Raw genomic sequence first — 18315 nt, 5'->3', positions numbered from 1 at the left:
TCATCCAGCTAATAGGTCATTCTGCATGATACAGCAAATAAATGATGCAGAACTATTTCAGCCAATGAAATCACAATGCATCTTGGCCAATGAAAAGCTTTGAAAATATGCCATTCCGCAACTTGCAATATGCCATAAAAGCATTGCGTCGAGTGAAAGGATGGTCCTCAGCTACAGATGTGGACATGAAGTGAAAATGTGTTGAAGATAAACTCTACTGATCCTGGACTGATCTAGCGCAGGGATGAGGATTGCAAACTCAATGGTTTCATCTAGGGTTCTAGAAGGAAGATGCTGATAAGGTTTCTTAGGGTCATCAACATCAAGACCATTCTACTCAAATTACAGATTCTCTACACAGGCAGTGAATTTCAAAGGTCATCTCCATCCTGGAAACTAATGACGATGATGCATATCCGGACAACACTGATGAGAAGCTGAACAACGATGGTCATTACGACAAGCATGAACGTTGATGCTGCAGCCAAGAAAGTGGCATACTGCTTCCACAAAGCATGACAAGTACAGCAGATTCACAGATGCTGGGTCAAGGCCTAATATGTCCATTCCAGCTAAGGGCTACCAGTATTGAAACTAACCCCTTCTGATACGTGTCTACAGCATGAGGAACATCAATACTCTCTGGCCACCATGGTGGTACATCTTGTCGCAATACGATTGGCTGAGGCACTTCCTCAGGCTTTGGTTTACGTTCACGAACCCTCTTTGGTGAGGGTTTGGGTGACACAGGTGGAGGTGCTGGTTTGCTAAAAAAAATTATTTATTCATCGAAACATGACAGGTGCAGAAAATTCCTTGTTAAGTGTTTCTGATCGGTGCAACATTATGGGCAAACATTTTGAAGAAATGACATTAGGCACAGCAAACAGGTTTGGGAAAAAGAAATCAATTCTTCTCATAAAAATCACTTCAATGAACAACGATGAATACTTTACAAAAGAGAACAAAATATTTTGGACTAGATTATCTCCAAATTGAAGATGTTTCCTATCAAATCATATTCATCAGAAAATCATAACCAAATCATATTATCACATGACATTCATTACAAACTATTTAAATACTTTTAATAGAAATGGTTAATTTTAAGGTTGTCACTGGGATTTTGTACAAAACGGGGATCACACAGAATAGAATAGAATTTAACCTTGGCGGTGCCTGTGGTGCAATCTGCATCTCAACTTTCTGAACAGATGGTATTGGTGTTGGTGGCGCCACAGGTCTGAGAGGAGGAACACAGTGCCACATTACCAAAGTGCTACCAAACTTTTTACCAAAAGTTTATACATATCTTTACCTAGCTTCAAACACCAGGAATATTGCCCTGAGACTACCAGTAATTATAACATATCTTATATTATATAAGTATCACAATACAAACGGGAATTGTAGGATAATGGTAAAACAAAAGTTGGAACTTTAAGAAGGATTATATTGGATTATATATAATTATAAAGACGCCATTACCAAAAAATATAAAGCTAATTCCTCAAAGGAAACTTGGAATATAATACCAGAGTCATGAGTGTATGGATAACAAAGGCAGCTACCTCAGTACAAGCTCCACCTGGGTCAGTAACAAAGCAGGTCTAGATGATATGTTTTAGCATAAGCATGTGATATAAAAGACGAGGCTCTCTCTTAAAGACAATGTGAAACACTCAGTTACCTGTAGTCCACCTCAGGAACCTTGAATGTGGCTTTGACTGGCTCAAAAGTTGGCTGAGGTTTGGGTTCAGGTCTAAAAGTTGGCTGAGGTTTGGGTTCAGGTCTGAAAGATGAATAATCAAATCTAAACAAATGTTAACTTTGGTAAACTCTAACTTTATGATCCATTTCACTAGGCTCTTACTGAAATTGATCTTTACAATGATTTCTAATAAACAATGGTCTGAATAGTCACTTTATTACTCTTCTCCAAACTGGAGATGTTTGATAAACCAAGAAGGCTTCAGTTGTGTTTCCAGTATGTTGTTCTTTCCATAACAAACAAAGCATCTACTTAGGATGTTCTTATAATTGGCACAAATAACAATTCAATGGACATAAAACAGTTTTAGAATAATAGGGTCAGAGAACTCCAATCATGAATCCTGAAAACAATACATGCAATTCATAATTCAAGCAGAATTTGTGTTTTTGTCCAGTTGTCCCTGGGCTGAAATTGAAACAGCAGCTGCATCGTGCATGGCCTAGGGGCAATCAGTCTGCTGAAAGGTGTCAGATCTGGCAGCAGCATGCACAGGCTAAATTCAGTCATCAACATCTGAAAAGTGTCTGAACTTGTTCAACATGCACAGGCTAAATTCAGTTATCAACACCTAAAAGTTGTAATTGTACATCATGCTGTAACAAGTTACATCATAACATCTACCACATTCTTTGTACCAAATTATACAAATTATACCAAAACATATGACGCAACTTGTCTCTGCTCCTGAGACAAAAGCTGCTGCAACTCTTACATGCCAGCCCACCATGTATCATGGCTTCTCAATGCCATACTGTCAACAATAGCTTTGAAGTTCATAAATCAACTCATAAGAAAACAAATCAAGAACTCTTCACTTGCTTCATGCATGGTTAATTTCCTCAACAAGACAAAAGCCTGTTATTCCTAGACCCTTCCACTAGGACACCTTCTTGGGCATAAACACTCCATGCAAAGTTCTCTAGTCAGTTAACAGATAACTGTTATAGCCCTTCATAAGGTATCTCCTAGAAGCAGACCCTCTGCAAATCCTGAACTTCAAAATGCAGAGTTTCACTGAAAGATTTAAGCATCAAGAATTCCTTAAATACATGCTTATGGACACAGAGCCGATGTTTCTGTGATCTTGCTGATAAGCTTCATGCAAACTCCAAAATGTAAAACGAGAACGCAGCACATAGGGTCTCAGTGCAAGCTGGGTAGACACCAACCTCTTCTTCTCCTGCTTGACGAGGCGAAGAGAACCATATTCCGTGTCTGAGGCGTAAGAGATAAGTTGGACTGGTCCTTCCTCCTGGATCTCGTACTCACTGAGTGGAGCAGAATACAATTAGTCAAACTTCTCTAGACTTGGCCACAGTATCCAGCAAACATGAATTCTCACATGCTACAACTTGTAATTAACCTTCTACAAACCTCCTACAACTGAAATGACATACCAGTATCTGTACCATTGCAACAACAGTTCAATTATTTCTGCGCAAATCTACAGTTGATCATTTGAATGAATATTACAGAACATGCCCAAGTTTCTCTTCTGGTAGAACAAGATAGATTATATTTATATCCGTTGAATGAATGAGTAGAGTGAGTTTTATGCTTCTGTAATCATTTGAGCCATGAGGTGTCTTGAGACACAAAGACTGATATTAAGACATTGAAAACATATGTGGACTATGTCCAGGGCCTAATAAGTCGATGTAATACTTGAAGCACTAGGCTACCCTGCAGCCCAACAATTGAAGAATGTATTCAGTTAGGATTTCATGATCATGCTCTTCTGTGATAATCATCACACTAAAAATGAATGAAACAAAATTCAAATAATGTATCAAATAATATTCATGCATAGGCACACAAGGGTGGTCGATGGATGAGACAGAATGTTGGTGGTGATGGAAATATATCCTGCATATACTGTTCTTCAAGAGGAAATCCACACAGAGAAAACAGCATAGTTAATTATGGTGAAAGAAAAGAATCATCAAGCATGAGACTTTGTGACAGTTATTTCCATGTCCTTGTCAAGGACCACACAAGCAGATGAATGTCAACAGAGAGGCATGAGTACAAATCTTCTGGAAACAAGAAATGACAGAATAAGTAAAGATAATAAAGATGTGCCCATTACTGTTCCCTTCTATCCATCAGTAGGATGAAGTGACCATGGTTGTAAGCACAGGGAGAACACAACTGTTAATAAAGAATCAATCCAATGTGTTAATTGCCATGTCCACTGGGAGCACACAGATTAATGTATAGCAAACACTCCGAGATGTTAATGTCCGTGTTATTGGAAATCCAAACCAGCCGGATGTAGCTTTTAGCAACCTCACACACCTTTCTCCAGGTGGAAGCACAAAGGTGACCTTCTGAGGTTTCTTTGGCACTTGTGGCGCCTTGGCCTTCTTCATCATTGTTGGTGGTGGTGGCTTGGTAACCATTGGTGATGGCTGTGGTTCCACCTTCTCCCTTGGTGGGGATGGCAACTTCACAACACGTATTGATGCCGGTGGTGCCTTTGGTGGTGCCATTCTTGGCAATGAGTGAGATCTTGGTCTTGGTGCCATCATTGGCACTCGTGGAGATGGTGCTACTTTGAATGGTTGCATTGGTCGTGGTGCCTGAATCACTGGTTGGATCATTGGTGATGGAGCATAGATCGGTAGTGGAGTGAATGGTTTTAGAACCGGAGCAGCAACCGGTGCAGGAACCGGTTTTGGTGCCGGTTTAGGGGCTGGCTTGGGAGCCACTTTAGGTGCCACTTTAGGTGGTGCTGGAGCTGGTGGTGGTGGTGGCGGCGGTGGTGGTGGAGCCTGTGGCTGTGGTCTGTGTGGTAATTTGTGAACGCTACAGATATTGTGTTGTTAAAATATTGATGAACAAGCATCTTGACTTTTCGCGGGTGTTGCATTGAACTAATCAATGACAGTCATTATAATGACTGGTCCTGAAGAGGCTTGATACAGACATTTTAAGTATTTACTGAAACTATCCCCAGATTATGTCAATGAAGTGGATGAACAGGGCATGCATTAAACCTAAGACTGGAATCTTACTCTTATTACATGCTTGCTATGGGTAAACACATACTCTAGTGAATTCAGTTGTCTTCATCTCCATCTCAATGGAAATATTGTACCAATGCAAAGTCATGCATAAAAGATACATCTAACAAGTGTTTACACTACACAATATAAGGATATAGGCATTCATTAAAACCTACATGATACAACCATATATGTGTATGATGCAACTCAACTTAGATGTAAAGTATTGTACATGATAGGTCACATCTACAGCTTCCTGACGATCTGAATCATATCACAGAGTTTACTGTCAACTTCACACATGCTCTGATCCATGCTAAGATTATTATATTAACCTTCTCTGAGGCTCGATGGGAGCTTCTGGCTTTGGAGTTCTGTCAACAGGTTGCTTCCTGGAAACATGACCACAGAAGACATCATGTAACATTTCGGTAGAGCAATAGGTGTCATGTAACAATTCTTTAGGGCCATTGAGGTGTCATTTAACATTTCCATATGTGGATGTCATGAAGTATCACATAACAATTCTATAGTCACAGATCTGTGCAGCAAAAGATTTTTATGCTGTTAAAAGAGATCCTGAGAAGATACCAACATAGCCTACATTTCTTGAATATCTTAAGATGATAAATGCATGAAATACTTGCAGAATTATTATTTTTTCAAATAAGTTTGTGAAAAATGAATCTTGTGCAAAATAAACATATTGAAACACAAAGGCACATGTACTCAGAGCACACAGATTACTACAGTACTGAACCTCCATATCATGCAGTATTCTTGAGCAGACGTCAAAATCAAGTCAGTCAGGAACAATTAAGGTCCTTGATAAATGTTTCTTCAGTACATACATCAGACTAGGGTTCACCTCCAGTGAGAAATATCAGATGTCATGCAAGATACTATCATTTGTCATGCTTTGAAAGATATGGCCAGACATTATGACCTTGACTTCTTACAAATAGGCATTATGGATTCTAAATGCCAGAAGCGCACAAATTCTGGACAAGCCAACTCTGCTGATCAACTGTTACATACATGCCTGGCCCAGTCATACAACTTGATTAGTGCGAAGACCATTTTAAGTCTATGTTAAAGTATGGGAGTAACAACAATCAGGGCTCAGTTTGTGAAAGTTGGCCCTGAAAGAAAGCTTCATGCTCAGGTTGATTGAAATTAATAAAATTTTCTGAAAATAGTTAGGATCATCTACTTTCACACTCAAGCTGACACAAGACAGTTTAACTACAACTGGGTCATATCGGGGTCATCTATGTCTGCTCGCATGCCAGCAGCAATGCTTGATGTCTAATCTTGATAATCTCAGTATCTGAAGCCATCCAATGTCGCCTTCAGTCTAACGACAGCACTGTCAGTTTCTACAATTCACACCATGCAACTCCTAAGACACAAACCTTGGCCTGATTGGCTCTTGATCTACCAGTCTGAGGTAACCACTCTCGTTGTCTGAGGCATAACTTATCAACTGAACAGGTCCAGTCTCTTGGATGTCATAGCTGGACCAAAAAGGACATCAATCATATAGGGTCAACATAAAGGTCAACAGTGCATACTGACATCAACTTGAAATGACATCTATTGAATGGTTCATCTTTTGCAAAAAAATCATGCAAAATAATAAAGAATTCATCAAAGAAAAAAAGCATCATCTATAGAATTAAGAAATGAAATAAGGAATGTGTATTTGCTGACAAACAACAAATTAACACATTCACCTTAACATGTGTTTAGTGAAGAAATCAGAAGTTTGGGTTTTAACAGTATTTCAGTTATATCACAGTATAGCAGCTTAATGTTTACATTTACCACCTTAGGAACAAACTTCAAGGTCAAGCTGTTGACAGACCAAGAATCATAACTGTGTCAAATATGGGATTTGAACACATCACCATCAGACCCTGACACTGCTAAGGGAGGTCAGGATAAGATATTTCAAAGTGAAAACGAGAAGGTTGAATGAAATCATCTGCATGCGTGATGGTCAGCTTTTCTGATACATTGATCTTGGTCATGCAATGTTCACCTTGGAGACATCTCTCTGGGCTTCTTAGCCTTTGGTTCAGCAGTGGACACAAAGACAGGCTGAGGAGCTGGCACTGCAGGTGATGCTGGTGGTGCTGCAAACTTTGGTGCCGGTTTTGGTACCACTGGTGATACTGGCGGTGGCACTGGTCTTGGTGCTGGTGGCGCCTGAGGTTTTGACACCTTAGCTGGAGGTGGCAATGGGGCACCATCTGGTTTGTCAAACATTTTCCTGGCTTCAGAAACACTGGGCAGCACAAGTTCTTCTTCTGGCTCAGTCTCCATTGGTGGTGCCACAGGGGCAGCTGGTTTGGGTGCTGGGGGTGGTAGCACTGCGACCTTTGGTGCCTTCACTGGTGATACGGGCATTTGCTCCTCAACTGGCATCCTAGCAACCACACACAGACTCTCAGAAATTTCTCTCATATTTGAGGCATTTAAAATATAATCTAAGTTGGTATTGAATTTGATCCAATATTTCTCATTCATGGTGATTAGTAGACAATGTTCTCAATACAAACAACATGTGGGTGGCAGTTCTTCACATGCAGCACTGAATTGGCTCATGGTCAAACATTGACAGTACTGGAAAGTCCTTGAGAATAGTTACAGGTCCAAACATGTTAATAGATCACTTGACTGACAACATGGAAAAGCAACCAGAATGTTTGGTCACAAACAAGTTCATATTTACGGCAGAAGAATGACGCCATGCAGGAAGGAGACAAACCTGTTGACAATGATCCCAAAGTCCTCGAGTGACAGATCAGTGGACATTGGGGTAGGAGGAGGAGAGGAAAGGATGGGGTCGTACAGTCGGCCCCTGGGGGTGGAGTAGTACTCCCCAGGGGTGGAGATCAAGGGAGATAAGTCAGGACTGCTGTTGCACACGGAGAAACACGAGTTAGGGATCACACGTGAAAATCAGAAATCACACAGTGGTCACTCCACAAGAAATAAAAATCCATGTTACTTTTTGTGACCTTGAATATATTTGTGTGGATTTTTAATTAACAAAATACTGAAGGTGCATGTCAGATCAAATTATCTTTAAACATGGAACTTAGGGAAATGTCCAAATCTGAATATTTATTGTGCTTAAAAAACCAGGTCAGCAAGGCAACATTTCATGAAGCTGTTCGGGTTTACCAGCATGCCACATATGGTCATAATATGATCATAATATGATCCTAAGGTATGAATGAACTTGATTATATATACCTATATAAATTACTGTGGATATATTTAAAATAAATTCTTTTGAGAAAAAAAGCTAATTCAATTGAGTTATATAACATCATTATATCTGAAGGTTATATACTACCATAAAAGAAATTATAAATCAAATAATCTTGACATAAACATGCAATTTTTTTTTAATGTGACATTAATCACCAAGAAAACTAATTATTTTAAAGGTCATCAGAACAATAAAGGTCAGTCTGTTAATTTTTCATGCCTTCAGTATAAAAAAACAATTTGAAGCAACATTACTATCGTTAAGATCGAGAAAAGAACAAAATATTCCCTACTTTTTACAAAATCATTAGAGTGGTTAATGAGGCAAATTTAGATCTAAGATTTAATTATGTAGTATTATAAGTAAGAAAAAAACCCAACACTATAATTTAATTGATAAATCATAATAGAACCGGTTTAATTAGTACAACAAATTACGACAACATATATTTAAGAGTGTCACCAATCTACAAACAGACTAGGTTATAATGACAACATGTATGCACTAACTTGCCGACAACCTACAGACACGCTAGCTAGATTACTGGTGTTACTACAGTTCACACCCCCATATAAAACAGAGCACAACCGACTACTATCTTAACCAACCTCTCTCTGTCAACGCCAGGAGGGGACTTAATCCTAAGTGAACCCCTCTCCGTCTCAGAGGCATAACTGATTTGTTGAACTGGCCCCTTCTCTTGTATATCATAGTAACTGGATGTTAAATAAGGTACCATTAGAAAACTGCATGTCAACAGCATGAAGCATCTTGTTAATGTTTTGGGTATGAACAACATCAAGCTGAACTGGACTTCAGTTTCATTACATTATCAGGAGTGGTAAAAATCAGGAAGCTCTTCATAAAACTGGTTGGAACACATGCAGCTTTGAGGGAGTGAGTCAAATGCTGCTTCAAACAACATTTCAGTTATGTTACAGCATATCAACTTGATGTGGGAAGAAATCAGTGGTCATATCAGTTTATGGTGTTTACCACTTTGATGAAACCCACAAGTATGGGTACGATGCTGACCAAATTGGGGTAAAAATTGAAGCTAAAAATTGAGTGAGTTGGGTTTTACACCGCTTTTAGCAATATTCCAGCAATATCACAGCGGGGGACACCAGAAATGGGCTTCACACATTGTACACATGTGGGGAATCAAACCCGGGCCTTCGGCTTGACGAGCAAACGCTTTAACGACTAGGCTACTCCACCGCCTCCTAAACAGAATTTGAACCCAAATAGGTTCTAGCATGCCCAAAGGACTCAACTCTAAATTCTGAACAGCAGAACTTTGCAGTTTCATTGGAAAATGTACAAGTTAAAAAAAAAAAAAAGGCTTATGTCAGTGTGACCTTTGGTATTTCCTGCTATATTTCTCTCAGCATGCCTCTTATGTAACACATGAAGAATCTCTGATGATTAATTCTCGGTGGAAGAATAGTTATCAAGGTCTTGCTGAGCTAGACCTGAACACATGCAGCCATGATGGCTTCAACCATGCCACATGCTTAATTCGCACCTTCTGGCATCATCCTCTTTGACCAATCGCAGAAGGGCGCTATCCCCATCCTTCACATAGGTGATCTGCTGAACTGGGCCTTCAGGCTGAATTTCATAGTGACTGCAGGAAGAATAGGACAAACAGTGACAAGCTTGTCACAGAAGCAGACAATCTGGACAACAGGGGCATGAACGTAAAGAATATTTTTCAGATGATTTGTTCCTTAACAAATAAAATGTCTTACATAAAATGGCATAAAAGTCATAAAACAGCTGCAATAGATAAAATTAATGCACAACACCCAACCATCCCAACAAAGAGTCTCCACAATATAACCAGTCCGCTGGGACCCAAATATAAACAAAATGTCAACACCTGAAAATAATCTGCGTTACGTATCAGCTGAAACAGATTCCATAATCGTAATGATACTAGGTGTTGGCAAAAAGGGTGAGCTATATGTTGCACCCATAGCTACATGTTGCACCCACAGCAAAATGACTCAGATTTCATTTAAAAAAACAAAACACTGTAGACACATCATGTCCTTGAACCAGACATTTTGGTAGTTGTAGTCTTCCAATGATGGGATTCCCTCTGATAAATGTTGATTGTTGATTTAGGGTTCTCTAAACAAGCCTGAAATAGGAAGTTCAATACCTTGCGCCAAAGGTCATAGAAAGTAGATACTTACGGTGAAACTGTCCTCTTTGGGTAGGAGATTTTCTTTTCAGGCTTTGGCGATTTGGCTTCAACTGGAAGGGATAGAAAAGGCTATTATATTGAGAGAGTGAGTGAATGTTGGTCACAGCTGCATCATAGGTTCCTGTAAATAACAAGATCTTGGTCAGTAAACTAGTGGTTGATAACATACCGTATATGACCGTCTATAAGCCGAATTTTGAGGACCAAAAAAAGCAGTCTGTAGAAGGGGGTCGTCTTATCCATGAGTTACACTTTCGTCAAACTTTTTTCCAGGGGTAAGAAAACAACATCGTATCACTTCGCGGGAACAAACAACAGAAGACGACTTTGTCAGTAGAGACGTCAAATTTGCAATTAAACATCACTAGACAAGATTATTTACCATTTAAGTTATAAGTTGTTTTTGCTGGGCATTGTTTTATTTGCAGGGATTAAGATTACCGTGCGTATTTGTCTCGTACACAAAGCTGGAAATAGCAATCAGCTGTGCACACGTTTCCTGGCGAACAAGTTCAAGCATGCACAATAATATAACGGGACGAATTCTGACGCAGTCAACAGTAAAATATAATACAGAATACCGTTATTTAACCCAAAGAAATATATCCTAGCATTGTGTAATTTTAGTTACAGTTTTTGCTCTATAAATTAATTAAGATTACCGTGCGTATCTGTCCCGTACACAAAACTGGAAATAGCAATCAGCTGTGCACACGTTTCCCCGCGAACAAGTTCAAACATGCACAATAATATAACGGGATGAATTCTATTGATTGAATACTATTATTTAACCCGAAAAAATATATCCTAGCATTGTGTAATAGTTTTTATGTAAAAAATATATAATCAACACTAAGGTTATCACGGACCATCATGAGCGTGGTAAGCCGTGACATGGAGCAGGCGGTAATCAGTTTGTGATTGTTGAATGGGGTAAAATAAGCAAGTCAGTTTGTTGCTACAATAAATATGATATTTAGAGAAGCAAAATATATTATGCATTTTCTGTCAACTACACTTCGTTTCGATCCGTTGAGTAGACACAATATATATGACAGTGAATTCTTTGAATAATGTGGATCGACTTACAGTATATGAGGAGGACAGTGACCGCGAATTTGATGGGTTTTACGGCCGATGACTTGTGAAAATCTCAGAACTCTCTTGCAGAAATGTCAGTGTTTATTGTTAGTGGACTATTTTTCTTATTGTCATATATATATAGATGAAATATGGACACTTAAATAATATATTTTGAAACAAAAGTTGACTTCAGTTTTTATTTACCGATGGTACGTTTTCACAAAATGGCGTCTCGTTGTTGATGCAAGCAGTGATCGTTAAAAAAAGGTAAACAAACACCGGTAATCTTTATTATGTAATATTCTCACCAACACTTCGCTGTATATGGTGTCTGATCGTTAAAAAGGTAAACAAACACGTAATCTTTATTATGTTGATGGAACATACTTACCGGGTACTCTGGTCTCTGTTGGCCGCGACCCATCGCGGGGGGTCGGCCTATCCATGAGAGATATGATTTTGACACTGATTTTGAGGGTCAAGTTTGGGGGTCGGCTTATCCATGGGGTCGGCTTATAGACGGTCATATACGGTAAGCAACAATCAATGCTGATGTCACTGTGACACACAATCAACCAGGTCACAGTCTTGATTCTCATTTAACTACAGCACGGCATTTGGGGAGGCCGATTCTGAACTAGAATCGCAATGGGGGAACCGGGCAAAGAGGTTTAATATGAACACATTGATAAAGTCTGTTCCAGACTAGAGGTAGATGAAGTGTAATACAAACATGTTCTGGAAGTGACCATTCTGAACTGGAATCTCAATGGCAGGGATTAGATAACAGTACAAAGTGAGTGATTACAAGAGTATGGTTTTAAGCCACTTTTAGCGATATTAGAGCAACATCATAGCAGGGGACACCAGAAATGGGCTTCACACATTGTACCCATGTGAGGAATCGAACTCGGGTCTTCGGCGTGACGAGTGAACGCTTTAACCACTAGGCTACCCACCACCCCGGAACGATCTGTTAATCGCCACATACCTTGCACGACCAGCTTGGCACGTGTTGTGGCAGTACCTGCTACGTTCACGGCAGAGCACTGGAACCAAGCATTGTCTGAGGGCACAACTTGGTCAATGATTAAAGATGACCTTCCACCTTCCGTGTCAATCCTGAATGGAAATTTCAATAATATCAGTTTCATAACTACCTTGAACTCAAAAACTAAAGTAAGAAAGCATCATATACAAAGTCAGAAATCCACAGTATGATCCAATAATACGAACATTTATCTCTTATTATTTCTGACAAACCATCACACTTTAATACTGAATGAATCAATTTATCCCTGATGAAGCTGGGATGAATGCTAGCCTATAGAACTAAAGATATCATAATGACACTGGTGAAGTGACGTGAGGTGAAATTGGGTTTAACGTCGTGCTTGGGAATATTTCACTCATATGACGACGTGCATGCGTGTGTATGTGTATGTGCGGCTGCTTGTACTAGCCCAGACTTAAGATGGTTTTATAGTGCTAGCTCACTGAGAAACCATGCCGCAGTGAAGCATGAATACCCCACTCAGACACATTATACTGACTCCAAGCCGACCAGTCCTTAATTAATTAATGCCAAGCGCCAGGCAGGGACCAACAAGTACCATATTTTAACGTCTTTTGGTATGACGCGGTCGGGGATCAAACCCGCGACCTTCCGCTCTCCGGGCGGACACTCTAACCACTACACCACGGAGGCGGCTAATGACACTGGTCACAACATACAAGGCAATCAGCTAATTGCAAAGAATACAATGTTTAATATTAATGTCTATATTTATGCTTACTTGTATTCCTTGTTAGGTGTAAGCATCTTGCCCTCTTTCTGCCAGCTCATCATTGGGGTGGGGACACCTGTTGCCTGACAGGTCAAGGTCACAGGATGACCTTCCCGTACAGTGTAGTTCTGCATGCGATCGATAAACTTGGGATGTTGCATTTGCAGACGCTCTGGAAGATAAGGATGAAGTCAAAGTTACAAGAAATTAAACTAAGGACATGGGTGGTACAAAATATTTACAACATCATTTATGTATCGACAAGACATGACTAACTGATGTATACTCAGTACATTGAGAGCCTATATAAATGTGTCAGAAGTACATACCCAGTACATTGAGAGCCACTCCAAACGTGTCCTCGCCACCCTTGTTGCGGGCGATGCAGGTGTAGTTGCCAGCATCCTGCCGTGTCACAGACAAGATGATCAGCGAGTGAATTCCATCCTCGTTGATCACAATCTGTGGATGAAGTGTCAGTTCAGTTCAGTCAATCAAATATGTTACCCACTGGTACAATATCTATATTTTGACATGAAATAGAATACAGAGTACTTTGCTGCAGGATGTTTTGGCCAAGGCATCAGGAGGAATATTCTTTTGTTTTACTATCAGCCATTATCCAGCAGAAGTGTCTTTACTGTTGAAGCAATACAATGTTGAAGCCTTTCCACTGTTGAAGCCCCCTACCTTATGGTTGTCGTCATTATGTACTGGCTGGTTGTTCCTGAACCACAACATCTCTGGCAGAGGTCGGCCAGATACCAGGCAGTCAAATCTCACAGTCTGTCCCTCACGGGCTTCTATGTTTTCTGGTACTTTCTTAAAGACAGGGCGGGTGTGAGTTTCAAATATTCCACCCTGGTCCTCGGGTCCCTTCTTGCCCTTTTCAGTGCCCCTGAAACACCAGTGTCAAGGTCAAGGTCAAGGTCAATACACAGGTCACATTCACAACATAGGTCACGTTTACAACCCTGGTTAATCCCTGTTAATTACAGTGTGTCACAATTCCGAAAAATATATTTTTTAACAAAATGGCTTACTGGTTCAAGATCTTTTCCAGGGTTTCTGGAGCAACGAAGGAGGTGGCATCGATGTTGCCAACTTTATCCACATACAGTTGTGCAGAGCAGGTGTTGCGCCCTGCAGAGTTGGCGGCAAGCATCGTGTAGTGTCCTGCATCCTCGGGCAGAGCAATGCGGATCTTGAGTGTGCAGTAGCCGTCAGCGGTGTACTTGATCTCGTAGCGGCTGGAACGCTTGATTCGCTTGCCGTTCTTGTACCAGGCAGTCTGTAGAAAACATTACAGTTCAATCTTCCATTCAAACACACGCAATACTTGTTTCATCAGCATTCTAAAAGATGGTGGGTCCTTAATGGATAACAACATAGAGGGACATTTACATGCAGATTCTTACATCATCATCAAGCTAATATAATAGTGTAAGAATCTATAGTGAAACATCCTTCTGAACAAAAGTTGTATTCATTGTTAAGTGCAATGCTGTTCCAATAATGATATCAGATATAATTATACATTAGAGATATCTGTTAAAGCAGCACCACACCAGAACCTGGCCCAGCACCAACTCCATCCCAAAGACTAAGGCTGTCTACACTGAGCCCATCAAGGGAATTGGACCTCTTTCCTGGGAATTAAACTTTAAGCACTATGCCAGCACACTGTAAAATACCATACATTACAGAGAGCACAAGACTTAGTTATAGATAAGAGGTCATACAGAAGATCACACTAACCTTTGGTCTCGGTCTGCCGATGATCTTGCAGACGAAAGTGGCATCAGACCCCTCAATGAGCCTGAAGTCCTTAAGGGTCTGTGAGATCTGTGGAGCCATGGTCTGTGCTGGCCCCGACTCTGTCCTCTGGCTGGTCTGTGTCATACTCGGTCTCTGTCTCACTGTTGAAGCGGATCTTTCCCTCGCGGTACTCGATCTCAGTCATTAGACGTCTCTCAAATGAGGAAACTTTGAAATCCTACAACAAACACAAGGCAGCTTGATGATCACTGCATAATTTAGATTTCTTATTTTCCATAACACTTATCACAAAAAGAAGCCAACTCTACCCATCTTTGATCTTGAGCCGACCCACGTCTTATGGTTAAAAGCCCACTCCCAAATCTGGGAAAATTCATTATCTTTAAGACTTGTTTAAGCCATATACATTTGATTCTGAAAAGTTAAACATGGCAGTGGATAGCAAATGTGATCTCAAACGATGAAGGCGTGAAAGCTGCATACCATCTGCAGGAATTTGTAAGCTTGAGCAAGATTTATCACATCTCACATAAGTAAGATCTCAACTCCATTGTTGATGAGTTGGTTGGGGACTATAGAAACATTTGTGTACTCTGAGATATCACAGCCCATATTAACAACTTATCATTGTTCAAATAAATATTGTTCAACTCACAGCTTCGCTGACTCTTCTTTCATAGGGCATTGGTTCATCCTCAGGTTCTGAAGTAAGTCTCTCGATGGCTCTACGGTCCAGCTGCCGTTGCCGGGAGGGATGTAGAACTCCCTGTCTTTCTCGGCACGAGGAGCAGCTTGATCTGCAGCCAGCACCATCTCCTGGACAGGGCTTGGCTGAACATCAGTGGGCACCTCCTTGAAGCGAGGTCCTTCTGGCAGCAGCCTAGCAGTAGTGGATACCTCCCCAGCAGGGTTGGTAGCAGTGCAGGTGTACTCGCCTTCATCATCCGAGAAACTCTTAGAGATCAGGAGGGTACAACGCCCTGTTCTTTCATCGTTGATCATCTTGTGTCTGCAAGTGTATTTTCATATTTCTGAGTCTCCATTGAATTATTTTAAAATTAGAATTATAAAGAAAGAAACACATGGGGAAGTTTGGAAGTCAAATATATCAGTTCATTTAAAGGGGATGAAAGGCTCTGGTGAACCAGCAACCTTGGAGTGAGTGAGTTTAGTTTTACGCCGCTTTTAGTAATATTTCCAGTAATATCATGGTGGGGGACACCAGAAACGGGCTTCAGTCAGGGGTGGAAATAACTTTAAAATTGCTAGTGTACTCCGGTACAATGGCACATGTAAAATCACTTGCCCTGATAATTTTTCCACTATACCGGCCGTTTTCTTGTTGATTTTTTAAATAAACAACATAATTAACATTGGAATATCAACTGGACACCAGTACAGTGTGATATACAAATTTGCTTGCCCGACAGAAAAATACACTGGACTCGGGCGTCGGGCAATGGGTTATTTCCACCCCTGGCGGCTTCACACATTGTACCCATGTGGGGAGTTGAATCTGAGCCTTAAGCATGATGAGCAAATGCTTTAACCACTAGGCTACCCCACCGCCCCAGCAACTTTGGTCATTTTAATAAGCATGATCAACCACACTTAGTTCCTGTACATACCTTGGGCCTTCATACACTGGCATGCCATCCTTCTTCCATGACACTTGTGGGAAGGGCTTGCCCAGCACACGGCACTCCAACTTGGTGTTAGTTCCTTCCACCAGACGCACATCATTGAGTCGCTGGACAAATGATGGCGGGATGTTTGCTGGTGGAACGGGCGGAGGTGGAGGTTGCCACAGAGGTGCCTTCTGTGCTGGTTTTGGAGCCACCTCAGGTGGTGCTGCTTTGGTGGGAGTAACAGGAGGAGGTGGTGCATAGACTGGAGCTCTTGGAGCAGGCGTCACCTCCATGGGTTCTGGTGCAGCTGTTACAAGATCTTGTTTTAATGCACTTATCACTATTAATAGAATTATAGTGATGCCAAAACATGTGATTGGCTAACCAAGCAATAATTTAATCCTAAGGTTTACACAACTCCCCCCAAAAATAGACCACATTCGTACTGGATTACTATTTCCTGACAGAGTCATCAGGGATTTGGAGTGTATAAATGTGCTGTGAACTGATTTTGTATAATTGCTAAAAGTTTTCAATACTCAGTTTTTAATTACAGTTTTACATTTTATTGCTGTTGACATACTCATTTCTTCATTTAAAAATATCTCATGTGAATTAATGTTACAAATTCTGAAGCTACATGAAGAGGTAAATCTTGAAAATAACCTTAAAAATTCAAATCATATGCATTAGCACTCACCTTCAACATGGAGGCGAGACTCTGTGGTTGTCGTTCCATCAGCATTGGTAGCAATGCAGGTGAATTTGCCTGAATCCTCTGGGAACACTTCATGGATGGTGAGTCTATGTACTCCATTACTTGAGGTAATCTCGTAATCAGGGCTCGTCTCGATCAATGCGTCTTCCCTGTACCATTTCACTATTGGTTCAGGCCTGCCATCAACTCTGACTTCAAACACAACCTTCTGACCTTGTCTGGCTTCTGTGTTCTTCAAAGGCTGTTATGAAAAATCCTCTTTTTACCAAATGTTATCTGTTTCGTATAATTATCAAAATACTCCATGTCCACCTGGGCAGAGGCTCTATCTGCTAGCCCCTAGTGGCTAATATTTGATTGATTGATTGGTCGTTGTTGCAATATTCCAGCTATATGGCCGCAGTCTGTAAATAACTGGGTCTGGACCAGACAATCCAGTGATCAACAGCATGAGTATCACTCTACGCAATTGGGATACGATGACACGTGTCAACCAAGTCAGCGAGCCCGACCACCCGATCCAGTTAGTCGCCTCTTACGACAAGCATGGGTTGCTGAAGACCAATTCTAACCTGGATCTTCACAGGCCATTAACATTTGAAACTGCACTACATGTTAAGGACAGTGACTAAAACTTACCTAAAAAACATAAATTTAATACAACCATAAAATATGAGAAAGATAAATTTGAATTTGGAACTGAAAATTAGTAATTGAAAAACCCCAGCTCCTTTCATCATGTACATATTTTCAAATGAAAACAGACTTACTGCTACAAATGATGGCCTTTCTTTGCCAGTCTGAATAGGTTTCTTTGGAATTTCTGAGGTTGGCAGTGGTGGAGCTTGCTGTTCTTCACTGAACAGAGCAATTCTCTTCTCAAATGATGGCAGCTCCTGCTCGCCCTCGATCTGCATGTCAATCTGGTCATGGAACATCTGCTGTTCCTGTTCTGGAACTGGAGCAGGCATTGCAGCGAAGTCTGATGGGCGCTGAAGTTTTGGCACCTTGGCCATGGGCTCCTCAGGGAAAGGTCTGGT

The 18315-nt window shown here is 40.7% G+C and overlaps 3 protein-coding genes across 3 annotated transcripts in view; all 3 read right to left on the bottom strand.

Moving 5' to 3' along the window:
- LOC124264122 (titin-like) overlaps positions 1-5168 on the bottom strand; it is a 43308-nt gene extending 38140 nt beyond the window's left edge. The window contains exons 1-4 of the mRNA XM_046698841.1: positions 5118-5168; positions 2944-3042; positions 1691-1792; positions 1169-1243 (exon numbers count right to left, since the gene is read on the bottom strand). Coding sequence (XP_046554797.1) covers positions 1169-1243; positions 1691-1792; positions 2944-2980 — 214 coding nt within the window. The 5' untranslated portion in view covers positions 2981-3042; positions 5118-5168. The remainder of the gene's footprint in view (positions 1-1168; positions 1244-1690; positions 1793-2943; positions 3043-5117) is intronic.
- Positions 5169-6184: 1016 nt separating this feature from the next.
- LOC124264121 (myopalladin-like) lies at positions 6185-15052 on the bottom strand. Its single transcript, XM_046698840.1, has 12 exons — positions 14909-15052; positions 14194-14441; positions 13841-14048; positions 13480-13612; positions 13160-13322; positions 12355-12485; positions 10270-10330; positions 9594-9695; positions 8674-8781; positions 7556-7705; positions 6827-7213; positions 6185-6299 (listed from the first exon to the last, which is right to left on the bottom strand). The coding sequence occupies exons 1-12, from the start codon at positions 15050-15052 to the stop codon at positions 6185-6187; spliced, it is 1950 nt and encodes a 649-aa protein (XP_046554796.1).
- LOC124264102 (myosin light chain kinase, smooth muscle-like) lies at positions 14974-18291 on the bottom strand. The gene is made up of 5 exons (XM_046698830.1): positions 18046-18291; positions 17258-17516; positions 16558-16864; positions 15585-15938; positions 14974-15146 (listed from the first exon to the last, which is right to left on the bottom strand). Exons 1-5 carry the CDS (start codon positions 18289-18291, stop codon positions 15113-15115), a joined length of 1200 nt encoding a protein of 399 aa, XP_046554786.1. The 3' UTR covers positions 14974-15112.
- Positions 18292-18315: the final 24 nt, after the last annotated feature.

Source organism: Haliotis rubra, unplaced genomic scaffold (genome assembly GCF_003918875.1).
Source record: "Haliotis rubra isolate DU_JTF1 unplaced genomic scaffold, ASM391887v1 Scf91, whole genome shotgun sequence".
NCBI lineage: Eukaryota > Metazoa > Mollusca > Gastropoda > Lepetellida > Haliotidae > Haliotis > Haliotis rubra.
This window is presented reverse-complemented; position numbering and strand designations above follow the sequence as displayed.